The sequence below is a fragment of the Chelonia mydas genome, chromosome 9, assembly GCF_015237465.2.
Source record: "Chelonia mydas isolate rCheMyd1 chromosome 9, rCheMyd1.pri.v2, whole genome shotgun sequence".
NCBI lineage: Eukaryota > Metazoa > Chordata > Testudines > Cheloniidae > Chelonia > Chelonia mydas.
This window is the reverse complement of record NC_057855.1, coordinates 62,270,703-62,290,926: the sequence shown is the minus strand read 5'-3', so window position 1 is coordinate 62,290,926 and position 20,224 is coordinate 62,270,703. Positions and strand designations below refer to the sequence as shown.

The following is a 20,224-nucleotide window of genomic DNA, read 5'->3' as shown; positions in this document are numbered from 1 at the left end:
ACTTTTTCCCTCCCATTTCTATCACTTAAAAAACAAACACTTTCCCTACTTCCTCACTGGAAGAAGCGAGAAAAACAACTAAATACAAAATCCACCCCATACCTTTCCCCTTCTCTCTTTTTTCTCAAAAGTAAACTTTTTTAAAATTTGAGACTTCACGGTATCCACCCACTTTCTTTCTTGTTCCTAGGGTTGCCACTGACTGAAACAGAATGAATACCAAGATTTTGTTTTGAGAGGTTGTCGGTTTTTTTCACTTTTTCCATTTTTTTCCCTTTTGACACAACTTTTCTAAACTTCCTCATGGCTCCAATCCTACAAACACGTATGAATGTGCTAAACTTTACTACTCTGAATAGTTCCATTGAAATCATTGGATTACTCTCACTAGTAAAGTTAAGCATGTGAAAGATGTTTGCAGAATCAAGGCTGAAGTTCAGAAAAGTGGCAAAAAGAATAATTAAACTAGACCACTTCGTAACTTTTCACTTTTCCTTCTGCCATGCCATAACTTTTTGTAAAAGTTTGAGAAGTTTTGAAAAGTTACGGACTGGCAAAAGGAAAAAGGAGGGGGAGTAAAAAGAACACCCGCCCCCCCCCCAGCTCTCCTCAGATATTATTTAGTTTCTTGCACTCAGTGACGAGATAAGTGAGAGAAACCCTCCGACAATCAGAAATTTTGAAAGTCTATATAATAGGATTGTCATACCAGAGTCTACTCTGAGTCAGTGTGAAGCCATGGAAACAGCTGCAATCATGACTGAGAGCACGTTGTTCAGAATATCACCAGGATGAATAACCACTGAGTTTTGCAATCTGTCAATATCCCATTTTTAAGTTCTCAGCCATTTTGACTTTACAAATTATACGTGTGCAGTGTACAGCTACAGTATGGAATGTCTGTGCCATGCTAAGAGTCCTAGACCATTGTGATATCAGGGTAATCCAACCAATCACCACCCTTATTCTACAGCTAGTTTGCATGCAGTAATTTCATTGGTTGTATGGGGGAGACTGCACAGAAGATGGACCAACTGCCCAACCTGTGTGCCCAAATGTCATGGGTATAAAATACAAATCTCCCAGCCCAACTCTTTCTACATACAAATCAACACAACTAACACACACAGCCCCTCACCACAGCATACACCCTTCATTTATTACCTGCACAAACTAACACAACTGTTCCAACACAACACACACATTCTCCCACTCTCACTCATACTTACCATAAACTTGAGCAGCAAAGCTGCAGATCCATTTCTAGCTCAAATTGAGATTTTTTTTGGAGAAAACTGGACTATTTCTGACCCTGATCGAGATCAGTTGAGAGAAAGGTGTGAAAAAGATCAGGACTGAATGAATTTGGGGAATGAATTCTTCATTTACCTCAGTAGAGAAAGAATGAAGATGAAAAACTTATTCTGAAGAAAATATTTGGAAAGAAGTCTGAAGAAAACTTTTATATAAGTCTTCTAAACCCATTTGCCAGTGAAGCTGACAGGTAGTTTAGAGGTTTTTCCCACCTGATCTTCCAAATTCTCAAACCGTGAAATCTTGTACCTTCTATCAATCCATTACCAGCCCCTGGGGTACATTAAGCATGGTGAGCAGAACATGATTCTACTCTGAAAAGTCACTTTGACTCTCAGGGTACATCTACACTGCAATAAAAGACCCACAGCATGTCTTCAGCTGGCCCAGCTAAGCTGACTTGGGCTCGTGGGGCTCAGGCTGGAGCCTGGGCTCTGAAACACCATGAGAGGGTTGGGTCTCAGAGCCCAGACTCTCAATGTCTACACAGCTATTTGTAGCCCCGCAAGCTCAAGTCAATTTAGCTGGGCTCTGTGACACAGTACTGGGGGGGGGGGGGGTTATTGCAGTGTAGATGTAACTTCAGTGATTTCCTATCAAATGTGCTCAGTTTATAGGGAAAAAAGGCAAAACTGCTGAATAAAGGTGCTACTTTTATATAGTCTATTTTCAAGGTAGAACTACATTGTAAAGAACAACAAGCACATTGTAAAGGAGTTTAATTAGAATATATAGACTACTGCCTGTGATCAGGAAATTGTGCTTGTTAGGGGGCTTATTCCTTCACCCACTTACTTCCCTGGTCCTTCTCGCATGAACAGAGAGCAACAATACCCGAAGTCCAAAGGTGCAAACAATTCAATGTTTATTGGGGTGAACTTCCAGCAAGCATGATTCCAGTTTCCTTCCTTAGTATCCTCCTTCCCAGCTCTGACACCACAGAGCCTTACACTTGTGTCCCTGTTCCCATTCCTGCCCTTAGCCAAACATGATTCCAATTTCCTTACCTCCATTCCCTGTTCCGATCTCCCCCTTTAGCAAAACATGATTCCAGTTTCCTTACCCACATTCCCTGGTCCCATCTCCCCCACCCATACACCCACCCCCACACCCACTCACTTCCTGACTGACTGCAGACTATATAGTAAAACTTGAGTTCTGCTTTGCTATACCTTAACCAATCATTTTCCTGAAATTTAACTAACCAATCCTAACATATTGTAACATGATTATGTAACCAATTATATCCCACCACCTTAATTAGTTTACACCCAGCAAAATTAATTATACAGCAGACAGGGACAATCACAGAACCAGACAGAGATTATACAGACAAACAATAGCAAAGTGGGAACTATAATGACAAAACAATACAGAAGTGAGGATTTCACATCCCAGCTATTGATAAGTGAGTTCTTGCCAGACAGGATGCTATCAAACTAAGTTTCCTTTTACATTTTCTAGCCACTTCCCTTTCTCTGGAGGTGATAGGCACTATCAGGACAAGATTGTATTCCTAACAGCCCAATAGCACCTTATTTCAATGTGACTAGTTTGGAATGTGAGGATGTGACCATTCACTTCCCAGCTTATGGCTGCCTCTGCTGCTTAGCCAAAGGCCTTAGCCTAAGAACAGGGCCTCAGACTGTCACAGTAAGAGAAGACCCTTACACTGGCAGACAGTGATTTTGATTCTTTCTTTCTTTTATACCTCTATAACTAGCCAAGTGATAAGAATACACCTAAATTCTTAAAGTACAGGCCTTTACAGACAGGCCTGAATATCTATATCCTAACACTCCACCCCTTTTTTTTCCTTTTCTTTTGGGATCCTCCTGCCCAGGTATCCCTGGAAAAGCATAGGACATATGGCGACACATTTCCTGATAGGGCCAGGCATCAAGGTGGAACGTGTCGATATTCCATTTGTCCCACTGCCCCTTGTGTAGTATAGTGCCCTGCACCTTCTGTCGTATGAGCATACCACACCTATTCCAATTAGTGTTCCAGACTTCCCATTAGAGTGGGCCCGAGAAGATTGGGTCCGGGTTGTCTAGTACACTGCAGGGTTTGGAGGGCTTATTACATTACTTATAGGTTATCTCCCTATGCAACGTAACACAAGTACAGTTAACAATACAAAATCCACAGCAACACCGAGTCCTGACCACTGCAGTATGGTCCAACATCCGAGACACCCCCAAAACACTGCCTCTCCTCCTTTGACGGGGTCACGATCTTATGTGTCCAGTTGCTGGCAGTTGCAACAAGCTGCCCCTGCAGGTTTTGCTTGCTTTTGTCCATATCATAAGTCCATTGAATGTTCACAGAGAAATGGGATATTGTCCAAACCAGCTTGACCACTTGGTATGGAATCAGGCAGTAGGCACTGGCTTATTTACAGCAGTAAGATTCACAGATCCATTTGTGCACCAAAGTCCATATAGCAGCATGTAGATGTGTGTAGTTTGGTTATGAGCTGGTGTAATTGTGCCCCCAGTAATATGTACATTCCCAGCAAAACACCTTATACACAGTACACCCAATTGTCCACCCCCTGCATAGGCCATTGATCCTGCTCCTCTATAGTCATAGGAGAGGGGCACATCCAAACATCTTCTGTTGATTTACACTATTTTACACACCCCTCCATTGATTCCCAGTGAGCTCCTCCCCTTCTCATTATTTCCATAGGGCTGGTGGGGGCCACCTTAGTTGCCATTCCATTTCCAGGTACCACGGTAGCTATTACACCTAGCCTCCTAGTTGAGCATTTTGCATTCCCATACACATCTTCCCCCCCAAGGTCAGCCTTTTGAAGCCATTCACCACCCATGTCATGAGGTTTTCTGTTCATTAAAACACAACAATGCTAGCAACAAGACAAACACCACAGACAAACACAAAACACAGATCCATGGTATTCTGGGTTATTTTTTCTGCTGGCGCCAGCTTGCTTGTAGAGTGTCTGAAAAACAAAAGAAACAATTTCCGTCCCCATGGTGGGGACAGACTATTGCTTAATAATAATACCACTTTCTTTTACAAATTTCCTTGCTAATTGCAGGAAAAACAGAAGAATTACCTCCAGGCTGTCCTTATTTTGTTCTATAGTCAGACTAGTGAATTACCCCACTCACTGGTCATTTATGAAATTCATGAGGTGGTGTATCTCAGTTTCCCCTCTTGTACAACAGACCAAGTTTGCAATAGTTTCTCTGCTGTACCAAGCTTTAAGTTTATTCTCAGGTAATAGCTGAGACACAGCTTCAGATTTTAGCACTGTACACACACACACACCCCTTAAGGTTAACCTGTCCCCCTTATTTTCAGGCTTGACTTGTTTTTTTTTTCACCTCCCTTTCCCGGAGGGCCATAATCTGAGTCTTCTAGTAGCTTGTTTGCTGACCAGATGTATTCGTTATTTGCAGCTCCTTTGTGCCCATCAGCTAGGTAATTTGCATTTACACAGAGGCTTACGAGCTTGCTTCTGGATCCAAAGCTGTTGGCAGTTTAGAGAGTGTCTTAAAAGGGAAACATTCCACTTCCACTAGAGTTCTGATTACTTTCCACTTTCATCTCCTGCTCCAAAACACAGAGATCTGAAAAAGAAAGCACAACCTATTGTGGCTCCTTTTGGAGCCCTATTAGGATTTTAATGAAGCACCATGTTTTATTTGCATTTCTTTTACCCCTTCTCCAATATACACTGCACACGTCCCGGGAAAATGCAAATTCCTTCCATATAGTTTAGCCTCCATAACATTATATTAGCCAAATTAATTTTACACGAGGTGTAACTGCCTCCCCCATGCCCACAGAGTTTTCATGCACACCCACCAAAGCAACAATCTGATCCCCCAGAGCCACCCCAAGGCTCAGTGTTCCCATCATTCCTCCCCTTTTCCTTTACCACACAAAATTCTCTTTTGCCTAACATTTCTTGCACCGTGATTACTCTTTTTACACAACTGTACCCCGATTACATCTTGTACAACTATACACAACCAGGAGCAGCCAAGTTAAGTTCCGATAGAAACCCCTTACATCCTTTAGTGATTTTGATTACATTACCCAATAGTCGAATAATTTTGCTCAGATTCTTTCTCCGCCTGCTGCCTGCAGCAGTCCCTTATAGATCATTTCTGTGGGAAAAGGGCCCATTTTCCCTCAGAATAGCTGTAAAGGCTTCTGTGGACAGAAGCATAGTGGTGGTAGTAGCCACTCTACCTGACCCCCTTGGATAATTTAATTACCAAGCTTCCATCCAATGTGACTGCACAGAGTTGCACATACAGGTACATTTATATAATTGGATTTTATCATTAAACAAAAAGTTCCTTCTTGACATCTCACATAAGTATCCAAAGTACCTTCCATTAAAACTTCAGAAAAACAAAAGAGTGTGGAAAGGCAGGTTGCACTCTGAAACTTTTTTTTTTCCCCCTCCACTCCCCCAGGACCAAGTCTCAGATCCAGTCTCTAAAGGTTGTCTGTTAACTCTGCTTTTGACTTTAAACCCTGTTGTGCCAAATCATCTTTCACTACCCCTAACTAATTTACAACTCTTCAGCAGCCCTTGCTGAAGCAGCACCAAACTTGAAAGATTCCCGGCAGCTTCCCATAATGCTGCCCTTACTTCAAACCTCTCACAAGCGGACTGAAGTGCCTCCTTTCCCTGGAAGGCATTCATTCCCTGTGGGCATGGACCTTCTTCCACTACATCCCTCTGGGTCCCCTAACACTTCCGCCATTTCCTTTTTAATCTCATCCCAGGTTGACCCCTGCACCTGGTATGGGCCCTGGTTCTTCCTTATCCATTTATCCAAAAAATCCTTTACCCTGGCTTGCCAGAACCCTCAACTATCATCACGAGAGTTCGCGATACCCACTCCAAGCAGCTGCGTGGACTGTTGGGGAGGGGGACTTACAGGCTGCCACTCACCTATCCAATGCGATGCATCCGAGTCACGGCACCATGATGTTAGGGGGCTTATTCCTTCACCCACTTACTTTCCTGGTCCTTCTCGCATGAACAGAGAGCAACAATACCCGAAGTCCAAAGGTGCAAACAATTCGATGTTTACTGGGGTGAACTTCCAGCAAGCATGATTCCAGTTTCCTTCCTTAGTATCCTCCTTCCCAGCTCTGACACCACAGAGCCTTACACTTGTGTCCCTGTTCCCATTCCTGCCCTTAGCCAAACATGATTCCAATTTCCTTACCCCCATTTCCTGTTCCCATTTCCCCCTTTAGCAAAACATGATTCCAATTTCCTTACCCACATTCCCTGTTCCCATCTCCCCCACCCATACACCCACCCCCACACCCACTCACTTCCTGATTGACTGTAGACTATATAGTAAAACTTGAGTTCTGCTTTGCTATACCTTAACCAATCATTTTCCTGAAATTTAACTAACCAATCCTAACATATTGTAACATGATTATGTAACCAATTATATCCCACCACCTTAATTAGTTTACACCCAGCAAAATTAATTATACAGCAGACATGAACAATCACAGAACCAGACAGAGATTATACAGACAAACAATAGCAAAGTGGGAACTATAATGACAAAACAATACAGAAGTGAGGATTTCACATCCCAGCTATTGATAAGTGAGTTCTTGCCAGACAGGATGCTATCAAACTAAGTTTCCTTTTACATTTTCTAGGCACTTCCCTTTCTCTGGAGGTGATAGGCACTATCAGGACAGGACTGTATTCCTAACAGCCCAATAGCACCTTATTTCAATGTGACTAGTTTGGAATGTGAGGATGTGACCGTTCACTTCCCAGCTTATGGCTGCCTCTGCTGCTTAGCCAAAGGCCTTAGCCTAAGAACAGGGCCTCAGACTGTCACAGTAAGAGAAAGCCCTTACACCGGCAGACAGTGATTTTGATTCTTTCTTTCTTTTATATCTCTATAACTAGCCAAGTGATAAGAATACACCTAAATTCTTAAAGTACAGGCCTTTACAGACAGGCCCGAATATCTATATCCTAACAGTGCTTTGAACAACACATGCATTTCCTTGCCCTTGTTCTCAGCTTAGCAAACTTTTACAATGTAAGGCATGAGATCCCCAAGTGGAAACATGTTGGTTATTCAGTGCAAGCCTCAGCCTTCTACTGAATGACCAGGCCTAGCCACTTTAAATTCTTGAATACTTCTAAATACACAAATGACCCCTACGTATTTTTCTCCTCTTAGTTGTATCATCTCATGACTTACAAACATAGGGTGACCAGATGTCCCGATTTTATAGGGACAGTCCCGATTTTTGGGTCTTTTTCTTATATAGGCTCCTATTACCTTCCACCCCCGTCCCAATTTTTCACATTTGCTGTCTGGTCACCCTATACAGTCACTAATGGAGAATGACCCTCCAAAATTCTGAGCTCTGTCACAGGTACTTGCACCTTTAAGAGGGAGCAGTGACTAGTTCATCTGTGATTGGTCAGTTGATCCCTAGGTAGGTTGAAGAGAAGGCACCTGGGCCATATAAATGGGAAGAGAGTGAGACAGTGGAAGAGTCAGTCATGAAAGGGACAGGTGAGTACTCTGGAGGGAGGAAAAGAGAGGCCTGGAGAGAAACAAGCAACAGAGGAGAGCACCATCGTAAAGAACATTCTTGGTGATGTCTGGCCGGATCTGGGGAACCCCTGTTGACTTACAGGAGAGTTTGTGTAAAGGCCCCTAAGAACAAGCAGGAGAACCAGTGTGGTCAGGGGGAGCTGAGCCTGAACAAAAGGGTTGATGCTGGAGGGCAGATTCCAGCAGTAAGGGTAGGACGTACGAGGAGGAGGCCTGGGGAATGTACACTGCTGGAGTTCTTTCATGGGAGACCTGACATGGGGCTACAGGAGATGTGTCATGGGCAAGAAGTGAATCGGGGTGTGCTCAGGTGGATGGCCTGGATAGCGAAGGCATGGAACAAGGGCAGAAAGTCTGGGGACAGACTGATTAAAGACCCTCTTGGGAAGATGAGCTGGAAATGATGCCCCAGGATGGGGCAAGGAAAACTGCTGTGAACCTGTTGTATTTGGGGAGAATGGTGTGATCAGGAGCATTCTGTCGCCTGTTGAACTTGTACAGGAAGAAGTTATGCCTAGAAGTAGGCTTTTTAATTGGATATTAAGGGAAACTGTGTTCCTTTTATGGCTGGTCCAAAGAGAAAGTATTGCAGGTGCACCTGTCATGGTGCAGCCTGCTGGAGGGGGATCCTTGAGGTTGGGGCTGTGTTCTTCAGCATGCTTTTTCAATTTTTAGTCAAGCAAACTCCCTCTGGCTCCTAAACTCCAAATGAATCTCATAGGATGGGCAGGCCCCTGAAACACCAATATAGCCTACAGATAGGGAAACCGAGGCACTGAGATTAAGAACCAGATTTTCAAGTACGTGGCACCAACAATTGTGGCCAGATTTTCCATGGAGTTCAGCTCACGCTGAGGCACCTAATTTAAGGCCAGACTTGCAAAGTGCTCTGCAGCCAACCCCCTGAGCGCTTTGGAAAATCAGGCCCCACGTGGCTTCATCAAGGTCACTGAACTAGTTTGTGGCAGAGCCCAGAGTTGTACACAGCTCTTTGGAGTCCTAATCCAGTGTCTTAAACACACAGCCATCTTCCTTCCTGAATATCACAGTGATTGTGGGGGCAGGGTAGCTCTCCACACTCACCTCGGGACAGCAACAACTTTCAAAGTGCCGGCTTAACTTCCCCAGCGTCCTATAGAAAACCTGTGATATAGCCCAGAACAGGACCCAGCTCTTGTGGATCCCAGGCCACTGCTCTAACCATCTCTTCCTGCAGGCCTTTGCCTTGTTTGCTGTACTACACATCATATGCAATTATTAGTTTGGCCAATTCAGCTCTGTGTTCTCGGTGCTTTGTTGGTGAGTGTATGCAGTCAAGCACAGTGATTTGGCACATTCTTGAAGTTTTCTAGCTGTGAGAATAATGCTTAGGTGTGTCATAGGGCTGGTCTACACTACTGCTTAAGTTGCTGTAACTTACATTGCTCAGGGGTGTGAAAAAGACACACATCCCCGGACACGCAAGTTAGGGTACTCTAAGCACTGTCCATACCAGCACTGTGTCAGTGGGACATGCTCTCCCACCGACATAGCTTCCGCCTCTCATGGAGGTGGAGTAATTATGCTGATGGAAGAGCGCTCTCCTGTCGGCATAGCGCGTCTTCACCAGATCTGCCGTAGCTGCATCAGTGCAGCTGCACCCATGTAGCACTCTAGTGTAGACTTGCCCCTAGCAGAGACCTAGGGTGAAATCCTGAACCTAGTGGCAAAACTCCCCTTGACTTCAACAGAGCCAGGTTCTCACCTCTAGATTCTATTCCTCCTCCTACAGTAAGTGACTTTGGTCTAGGCAACAAAGTATTCTTGGGGGAGGAGAGATCACCTTCCCTCCAGGTATCTCTTCACATACAAAAACTAGCTTATTTTCATGGGTCCTGTTTTGAGGGTGGCTGTATGTCACAAACACATGGCTACGAGACTCTAAATCTGTATTACAAACTGTACCCTGGGTCTTGAATGAGCATTCCAAATTTCAGGCAGATCATTGTATCTTTGTTTGGAGGGAGCACTAAAAATTCAGTTTTAAACAGAAACCATGGTGCACCCTAAGCTCTGATACACTAAATACTGCCTTGTAATCCCACCTGAGAACCACTGACCTGGAGGATACATACCTTTCATTCCTGGCTTTCAGCTTCTGGAGCCTCATTTAACTCTGTTAGGGGGCTTATTCCTTCACGCACTTACTTCCCTGGTCCTTCTCAGATGAACAGAGAGCAACAATACCCGAAGTCCAAAGGTGCAAACAATTCAATGTTTATTGGGGTGAACTTCCAGCAAGCATGATTCCAGTTTCCTTCCTTAGTATCCTCCTTCCCAGCTCTGACACCACAGAGCCTTACACTTGTGTCCCTGTTCCCATTCCTGCCCTTAACCAAACATGATTCCAATTTCCTTACCCCCATTCCCTGTTCCCATCTCCCCCTTTAGCAAAACATGATTCCAGTTTCCTTACCCACATTCCCTGGTCCCATCTCCCCCACCCATACACCCACACCCACTCACTTCCTGATTGACTGCAGACTATATAGTAAAATTTGAGTTCTGCTTTGCTATACCTTAACCAATCATTTTCCTGAAATTTAACTAACCAATCCTAACATATTGTAACATGATTATGTAACCAATTATATCCCACCACCTTAATTAGTTTACACCCAGCAAAATTAATTATACAGCAGACAGGAACAATCACAGAACCAGACAGAGATTATACAGACAAACAATAGCAAAGTGGGAACTATAATGACAAAACAATACAGAAGTGAGGATTTCACATCCCAGCTATTGATAAGTGAGTTCTTGCCAGACAGGATGCTATCAAACTAAGTTTCCTTTTACATCTTCTAGGCACTTCCCTTTCTCTGGAGGTGATAGGCACTATCAGGACAGGATTGTTTTCCTAACAGCCCAATAGCACCTTATTTCAATGTGACTAGTTTGGAATGTGAGGATATGACCCCTCGCTTCCCAGCTTATGGCTGCCTCTGCTGCTTAGCCAAAGGCCTTAGCCTAAGAACAGGGTCTCAGACTGTCACAGTAAGAGAAGACCCTTACACTGGCAGACAGTGATTTTGATTCTTTTTTTTATACCTCTATAACTAGCCAAGTGATAAGAACACACCTAAATTCTTAAAGTATAGGCCTTTACAGACAGGCCTGAATATCTATATCCTAACATATCCTACATAGGAAAAGCAATGAAAATGTTTGAAATTTATTCTGCTATGTTAACTTTCGCCTCAAATGTCTCTTCAACCATGCTTGCTGGCTGGTCAGTTCTGCAGCTCTGGCCATCCAAGGACTGTAAAACCTAGAATAAGAATAAATAAAATTTGACATCATGATACACATTACAGCCTTTACATGAACACAAAGAAAAACCATGCACTAAAGATACCATAAATAGCTCCCGTTCCACCAATTTGTGGTGTTCAGGCAGCATCCCACATCAGAAATCTGCCCTGAAGTGCCAGGTGGGGCTTCCTCAGATGTAGAAGAATCCTCAGGTCTTTTAAAAGCTGGGATGGCCAGTTCTCTGCCACCTGCTCCACCTAAGGTGATGAAAATGGCAGGAGGGGATGGGGCTGGAGCACCTTGTGCTCCAGTGATCCCTGGCTGACAGAGTGGCTCTAGGGGATAAAGGCCAGATTAAGGCAATTCAGGTCCCTTTGGAGTCCCACCATGCCCCTGACCCTACTTGAGCTAATAGTGGCAGGTGTCACTCACGCAAGAGCAATCTGCTGGGCTGGTAGAGAGCCCACTACATCTCCTTTTCTGGCAGGATACAGCTTCCTCAGTCCCTGGATCACCACTCCCTCTGGGGCCTACCATTGCATGAGGGAAGGTTCATTCCCCACCCACTCAAGCATATATCCTGAGTATGAAGGCCTTGCCATCGCCCCCAGAACCATGCAAGGTGGCAGCAAAAAGGGGCCCCTGCACATCGGAATCCTCGGGTGATGTCAGCACAAGAACAGTGGATCTCAGAGTTAACACTCCACTGAGATGAACGGGGCAGTTCATGCCTGTCAGGTCTTGTCTAGACAAACAGTTTGTGCACAGCAAGCTGGGGTGTGATCCTAGCTTTTGCTAGCTGGCCAAACACTAACGGTCCCTATGGACCCTGTGGTTGCTCACTAACAGTTCCCTGGAGTGCTTTGGTGTACTCTGCTTTGGAACATGAGTAGGTCAATGGGCACCAGGGAAATTTTAGTGTGCAGTAGCACGGTCCGCACAGACACTTGATGGCCAGCAGGCTAGTGTGGGATAGATTTATGCCCTAACTTGCCACTAACTGATTATTCATCTAGACAAGTCCACAGGCCTATGGTTATAGGCTCTCTGCAAACTCAGGCAGGCATCACTGTATCAGTTACACTAGACTCATGTTTCAAGCTCTTCTTCACAACCATGAGGGATAGACATCTGTTTTTTAAAATACAACTGCTAAGATTCTGATGTTATCAGGTGTCTTCAGGAGCTGTGCCCTTCGGCGTGTATCTATTGTGCCAGTATCTTAACCTGCACTTGTAGGGGCATAATTCTTACTGGTATAATTTAAAGCCATCCTTATGCCACTCTAAATTATGCCAAGGACCAAAACATCCCCCAACATCCTACAGGATCAGGGGAGTTGAAAGGGGAATTAGAGCCACTTTTCCTGCCTACTCCCCTCAGTTATTCTGAGCAGAATTTAGCCACTGTCGGGGATCTGGCCATATGATTATATGGGGATGTGGTAATAGGAACAAATTCCTAAGAAGAGAAAGGTAGAGGAAATTTCAAAAGACTGTCTTCACGTTAACTAACACCTCTGCTCTCCAGTGAGTCCTGGGAACAAACAAGGACAGGGAGTAACTCAACAAAACATATTTCACAGAACAGCTCTATGGACCAACTTCTTTCTGAATGATTCTAACACTTCAGCGTTGTTATTCTCTAATACAATATGTACCATTTTCAATGTACCTTTCGCATTTATTTATGTAATAATGCGGTTTGAATGTGAGTCTTTATGATGAGCTAGAATTATTCCAGCAATTTAGGGAGCCCTGGGACTGAGCCACAACTGTATTCATCTCTCATTGGTGCAGTTCTCTGTAATCTGATTGGAAAAAATTGGCTAACATATCAGGAAGTTTGGGATTAGGGGGTGTCCCGTGTTGTAGGAGTACATGAGCAGAGAGTTCAGAGCAGAAGGATTCACAATAGCCACGCTGAGTGCTAGTTTGAGAGGAAAGAGTATAGCTCAGTATAATAAATTGTAATAATTTGAGATTGCTACCTGTTGACTGCATAATATTCAAGTTTGAAATGTATTTAGCCCAAGCCAGGATTCAGTTAATATCTCTCCAACAGGAAGCAATCTCAAGCCCTAAACTTCTAGGTGAATGGAACTTGCAATTTATCCAATGCCTCAGCTATCCTTTGACATTTAATCAAATTTGACACCATAAGCACTATTTCTTAATTCAATAAGTTGTTCGTTCCTTGCTTTAGATTATATTTATATTGCTGTTTTAGAAGTAGTTTTATCTTTTAAATTGAGTTCATATTTTTTAAAAATACTGATATCTTTCAATGCATGGTTTTAAAACCCTTTAGGTTAATTTTGTCACTAACAATATCACAGGAAGGTGACAGCATAGTTTGGCGGCAAATCAAATTAATCTCTTTCTGATAATGCAATATGATTTTTTGTGTGTTAATTGCTCTCCTGTGCTGCACCTTTGATTTCTTCACACCTGACCTCCAGGCCTGGACAACAAAGGGACATCTTCCAGGAGCCTATGTATGACACTTCCTCGGACAGCAGAGGGAACAAGAGTTCTTGATGAGAGCAGCTCCAGGAAGAAAACAGGTGCAGCCAGAACTAGCATTGGTGTTTCTGTATGGGATACAATTCCTTCCAAGACAAAGAGGCTATTACTGAATTGCAGGGGGCTGGGCAAGAAATCGAGTATTACCACCCTCTACAATCTAACCTGATGTCAGAATTGCACTGATGGCCAGGCATGGCATTGGAGACATTGTGTTCTTAGATGCCTTGTCATCCAGAGCAGATGGAAATTCAGAACTCCTCTCTGCCAGGTCATGAAAAATGCAGAGTGCCACTGGAAAAGCAGCAGATCCCACCATCCTGGCTGCAGTCCGTTCTTATTTCATTACATTTTGCTTCCAGAAAGTCTCAGCTTTTCAATAGCATGTGAAATTCTTCCCTTCCTGGCCTAAAGAGATGTGGTGTTTTACTGTGAAATGTTAAACAATAGTCCTGTTTGTGTGTAACTCTATATATTTACACAAGCAGTTGTAAAGTGTTTTGAAGTATTGGAAGCTCAAAAAAGTTCTGGTTGAATTGAGGGATCTCTCAGTTTTTGTTGTACTATGGGGAACCAATGAGAATATTTTCAAAGTCCAGTGAAAATATTTTCTGGAGTAAAGTGTTGGATCATATTAAAGAAGTTCTGTATTAAAATCACAAATGAGTTTGATTCCCCATAGTTTAAATTACAGGGTATTACTAATTAAGAGGTCTCTTGGTTTTTGGTACAGTTTCTCTCCCTCTATGTGTGAAACTTGCAAGCTGCTAATTGTATTACTACATTCTAAGACAGAGTCTGTTCTCAAAGCAATTCTTTGTAACAACAACTACTCACAGAGAGAGAGAGACTCAAAGCAATACGCTGTAACAACAGAAACAGCTCCCAGAGACTCCCCGCCCTTTTGTTGTATTCATCTCACTTTGTTAACAATTGTGATTAAAATAGAGATAGAGGATGTATGTGGATGGATGCTTGGTGTGGATAATAACTGAATGATCAGGGAGGTGCCAGCCTAAGAATCCAGTGTCCATCGGCTGAAGAAGGCATCAAGTGGAAATAACCAGAGGACCCCCGGTGGGCAGACTGGAATCCACCCAACAACCTCAAGAATGGGAGAAGCAAAGAACAAGATAACATCTGGCAGCATGGAGCCATCATCTGCTGATTGATTCAGCAACAGCATGATGAAGCAATTCCCATAGACTGGCATAGGAAGAAATTCCTATAAAAATGGACTCTAGAAAGTGAGAACTTTGGGGTCTGATTCTGCAAACCAACTTCCAGGAGCATCTGATGAGCATCTGACAAGGCCCTGCTCCCTCCTCATGTCCAGGCCACCTGGCCAGTGGCTTGGCATGAGCAACTCTAAGATTGGTAACTATGGTAACAACCTTGCAGAACCTGTGTGTGTGTATATGAATGAATGTGTGAATAAATATGAAATTGAATGGAATGTCATAGCTATAACTAACTGCTTACTATGATTCTTTCTGTATTCACAATAAATGTGGCATTTTGCCTTTTCCCCTTTAATAAGATCCTGCTGGTTTTTATTTTATTGGTATAACATTTTGGTGGAGAATTGCGAAAGGGGGGATACTGGTAAAAATCCTCAGTTATTGTAAATATTGGTGTGCACACCGCCAGCTCTATTGAGCTAGGCATTTCTATTACGTTAACCAGACCTGCTGGCCTCCGGGAAGGTAGCAGGAAAAAGCAGGTTAACCAGACCTGCTGGCCTCCAGGAAGGTAGCAGGGGAAAGCGTATAGATTAAGCTACGATTACTAAACCTAAGTCCTATTGTTCACTGAGGTATCAGGGGCAGCAAGAAGGTCCACGGGCCAGGCTAAGCTACTCGCCGAAATAAGGAGTAGCAGGTTCAGGGAATCTAGGCTGTGTCACCCGCTGAGTAAAACCAGGGGAGACAAAGAAGCCACTCGCTGAACAAAATCAGGAGTGACACAGAAGTTAAAAATTTGTTAGAATGTTAAAAAAAAACAGGGTAAAGCAGGTGCACAGGGAGGAATGAAGCCAAAAGGAGCTCCAGCCTCACCTTTCATTTAAAAAAAAAATTACACCTTTTAAACAAATCCTTCAAAAATTTGGCACAGTCCTTGGACTAAACAAGCCCTAGCTGATGTTTGCACTATTTTGGACCTAGAGGATAGATTGGCTCAGTATATCCTCATATACAAACCTTCTAGTGCTGCCAAAAGAGATGCAGCAGCAATTTGGTTGTTGTGGGAGGCATGTAAGGATTCTTACCTCCGCTTGTCTTCATGTAAAGAGGAAAAGGCACAAGCGGAAAAGGGAGCAGACAATTGGAAGGTGCTGGCTACAAATACCCAAAGTCAGCTGAAAATAGTGAAAGAGGCACTCCAGGAATGCAAAAAGAGAGAAAGATTCCTGGCAGACCAAGCTAAAGCCTCTGAGAAAATTGAAAGAGAGAATCATGTGCTCCAAGGTATGGTAAAGAAATTAACCTTGAAGCAGGGCAGAGCATCTGCAAATCATAGTCGTGAATCACTAATTAAGAGTCTGAGACAAAAATTGGGCTTTGTCCCTAAACAGGTAGCAGCCATTACTGCAGGTGAAGGGGGAGAAGGTCTGATGTACGGCACTCCCAAGCATAATTACAAAGAGAAAAGAGAGTGAAAAAGTTAACTCTGCAGAGGCTGGAGGGAATTAAGCAGCTAAACTTTGTGAAAATGTTAAAAAGGAAAAAAGTGTTAGAGAAAGAGGATTCTTGGTTTCTTTGCAGCCATTCTGAAGGAAAAATGGGCCCTTTTCCAAAGGAATGTCTGTAAATTAGCCAGGCAAAAATAAACTATCTGATTAAAATCATTTGACTGGACAATTTAGTCAAATTTGCTAAAAGAACATAAGGGGGTTCTACTGGAACTTAACTGCCTCAAATGTATAAAGGGAATGTACGATGTAAAAAACAGAGCAGTATGGAAGGGATGTTAAGGAAAAGAAAATGTGTATATATCTATCTGTGTGTGTGTAAAGATGTAAAGTTCTAAGGACCAATTGGTTTTGTTTTTATTTTAAATAATGCCACTAAAAATCCATTTGACTCTTTAATTCAAAGTTGCAAAACTGACAGTCCTTTTTGCTAGACACAGATAATTAGTGTTGTTTGGTTTTGGGATTTGGCATTTAACCCTTAAAAGGTAACTCAATGCTTTACAAAATTTAAAATGTTTTTAAGTTGTGGCTGCAGCAGGGCAGTCAAAATCAGGAGAATAGAAAAAAAATTCTGGATTCTTTTTGTTTGTTTGTTTTGTTTTTGTACCAAAATAGCAGATGAGAGCTGTAGTAAAAATAAATAAATAAGAAATTAAAAAAGACAGTGCCCTTCTGAAGCAAGAGCAGGGGTGAGGTGCACAAAACAAAAAGAAGCAATGTTCGAAACACTGAGTCTTAAAATGACTCTGAGTAATCAGACTGTCACTTTGATAAAGGTACATGAAAACTCTGTAAGCAAACAAAGAAATAGTTACACCTTATGTAAAAATGGATATGGATAATGTTATAGAAGTTAAACTATGGAAGGAATGTGCATTTGCCCCAGAACATGTGCAGGGTATATTGTAGAAGGGGCAAAAGAAATGCAAACATACCATGCTGCTTAATTAAAATGCTATTAGGGCTCCAAAGGGAGCCAGAATAGGTTGGGTTTTCTTTTTCAGATTGCTGTGTGTTTTGGAAGCAGGAGTTAAAAAAGTGATCAAAACTCTGGTGAAAGTTGATTGTGTCCCTTTTAAGACAGAGTCTCTGAGCTGCTGATGGCTTTAAATCCAAAAGCAGGAAGCGTCTGTGAAAATGCAAATTACTTAAATGATAAAGGAAGGAAAGAACTAGCAGCACAAAGGAGCTGCAGGTAAAGGACACACCTGGTCAGCAAACAAATTGTCTAAATAAAAGGCATGGGATAACAAGATAATTTTAAGAAATTTAATGATAATAAGTACCCCTGTAACAATGTATAGTGTGTATGATTTTTGGAAAAATCCTTTAAGGTCATATAGTAATGATGCTTCTCAGCTATTACCTGTAAATAAACTTAAAGCTTAACACAGCAGGAAAAACATTATAAACTTGGTCTGCTGTATAAGAAGGGAAACTGAGGTACCCAACCTCAGGGATTTAATGACTAAACAGTGGGATAATTTCCCCATAACCCTTAAAAGATAAAAGCCATTGAAACCTGACCTGCCTATAGAACAAACACAGGAAAATATGGGGGTAATTCCTCTGTTTTGCCATTCAATCAGCAAGAGTATTTGTAAAAGAAATATTTTAAGCAATAATCTGCCACCCCAAAAGGGGTAGAAACATGTTCTTTTTGTCTTTCAGAAAATCAGGAAAAGCTGATGCCAGCTGAAGAGCAACCCAATACCATGAATCTACTGTCACAATAGAAATTGTTTTCAGAGTAGCAGCCATGTTAGTCTGTATTCGCAAAAAGAACAGGAGTACTTGGGGCACCTTAGAGACTAACAAATTTATTTGAGCATAAGCTTTCGTGAGCTACAGCTCACTTCATCGGATTGAATAGAGACTGGGAGTGGATGGGTCATTACACAAAATAAAACTATTTCCCCATGTTTATTTCTCCCCTGCACCCCACACTGTTCCTCAGACATTCTTGTCAACTGCTGGAAATGGCTCACCTTGATTATCACTACAAAAGGTTCCCCCCCCCCACCCCTGGCGCCCCGCTCTCTTGCTGGTAATCGCTCACCTTAAGTGATCACTCTCCTAACAGTGTGTATGGTAACACCCATTGTTTCATGTTCTCTATGTATATAAATCTCCCCACTGTATTTTCCACTGAATGCATCCAATGAAGTGACCTGTAGCTCACGAAAGCTTATGCTCAAATAAATTTGTTAGTCTCTAGGGTGCCACAAGTCCTCCTTTTCTTTTTGCGAACACAGACTAACATGGCTGCTATTCGGAAACCTTCTTTAATATGATCCAGCATAATCCCCCTTTTGACACTAAGATTTATAATCGTCAGTGTCACTTTCTATGTAGCCTGTTCAAGAGAAGGTACTGCGAGGCAATTTGAGTTTGTGATTCCAATTCATCCCACATACATGATCCTAGTGATGTATCTTTACTACAAGGTTCTGGGGCAACAGGCAAGGTGAGGCACACCCACTTTTGAGGAGTCAATTCGGTACAACCTCTAGTGTCCAATAGCTTCCCTCCCTCCCCAGCCCACTGGCTCGAGGTCCAGGGTAGCCAGAAGGATCCCATGTGTAATATGGGGAGTGGGTTAACCTTCAATACCTTTGCCTCCAGGGACTGTTGGGGTGCAATTTTGACAACAATTTCTCCCATTAACAAGTCTGGTTTTACAATACTGGAAACGTATTGCATCCATTCATATTGATAAGTGTCAAACAATGATCTCTTTCTTTGTTTTAACAAATGCATCAAACCCTTAATATTTCCCAATATGACCCAGAACATTTCGTTTTCCAAAGTAGCTAGGGCAAGTATCTGCATTTCAGTGCATCCCATAGCTATGGCTGTGTAGTTTCCTATTTCTAACTTTTTTCTTATGCATAAGCCATGTGGTAGTATTAAGCCATTGCCAAAGATTCCATCGGCCTTTTAGGTTACCCAGACCAATTTGGACCAAGTCTACGTCGGCATGTACTTGTTTTTGTATCAGGCTGTCCTGTAGCTGGGACAGAGAGCTTAATTTATTTTTAAGTACCTGCAGGTCTGCAGTATTTTTTTTTAAACACACAACAGTGCTAGCAACAAGACAAAACACAACACAAAGCACAATATCTATTAAAAAGAAAAGGAGGACTTGTGGCACCTTAGAGACTAACAAATTTATTTGAGCATAAGCTTTCGTGAGCTACAGCTCACTTCATCGGATGCATTCAGTGGAAAATACAGTGGGGAGATTTATATACAAAGAGAACATGAAACAATGGGTGTTACCATACACACTGTAATGAGAGTGATCACTTAAGGTGAGCTATTACCAGCAGGTGAGCGGGGGGGGGGGGGGGGGGGGGAAACCTTTTGTAGTGATAATCAAGGTGGGCCATTTCCAGCAGTTGACAAGAACGTCTGAGGAACAGTGTGGGGTGGAGGGGGGAAATAAACATGGGGAAATAGTTTTACTTTGTGTAATGAACCATCCACTCCCAGTCTTTATTCAAGCCTAAGTTAATTGTATCCAGTCTGCAAATTAATTCCAATTCAGCAGTCTCTCGTTGGAGTCTGTTTTTGAAGTTTTTTTGTTGAAGAATTGCAACTTTTAGGTCTGTAATCGAGTGACCAGAGAGATTGAAGTGTTCTCCAACTGGTTTTTGAATGCTATAATTCTTGGTGTCTGATTTGTGTCCATTTATTCTTTTACGTAGAGACTGTCCAGTTTGACCAATGTACATGGCAGAGGGGCATTGCTGGCACATGATGGCATATATCACATTGGTAGATGT

General features: G+C 42.7%; 1 protein-coding gene across 3 annotated transcripts in view; it reads right to left on the bottom strand.

The window, feature by feature from the left end:
- Positions 1-7,336: 7,336 nt before the first annotated feature.
- Positions 7,337-20,224, bottom strand: part of LOC114020396 — a 43,001-nt gene continuing 30,113 nt past the window's right edge. For 2 of the 3 annotated variants that reach the window (XM_043522114.1, XM_037908951.2), the window contains one exon: positions 11,107-11,232. In XM_043522114.1, coding sequence (XP_043378049.1) covers positions 11,137-11,232 — 96 coding nt within the window. In that variant the 3' untranslated portion in view covers positions 11,107-11,136. Of the gene's footprint in view, positions 10,093-11,106; positions 11,233-20,224 lie in introns of those variants that run through there. The other variant, XM_043522115.1, reaches the window with a different exon arrangement.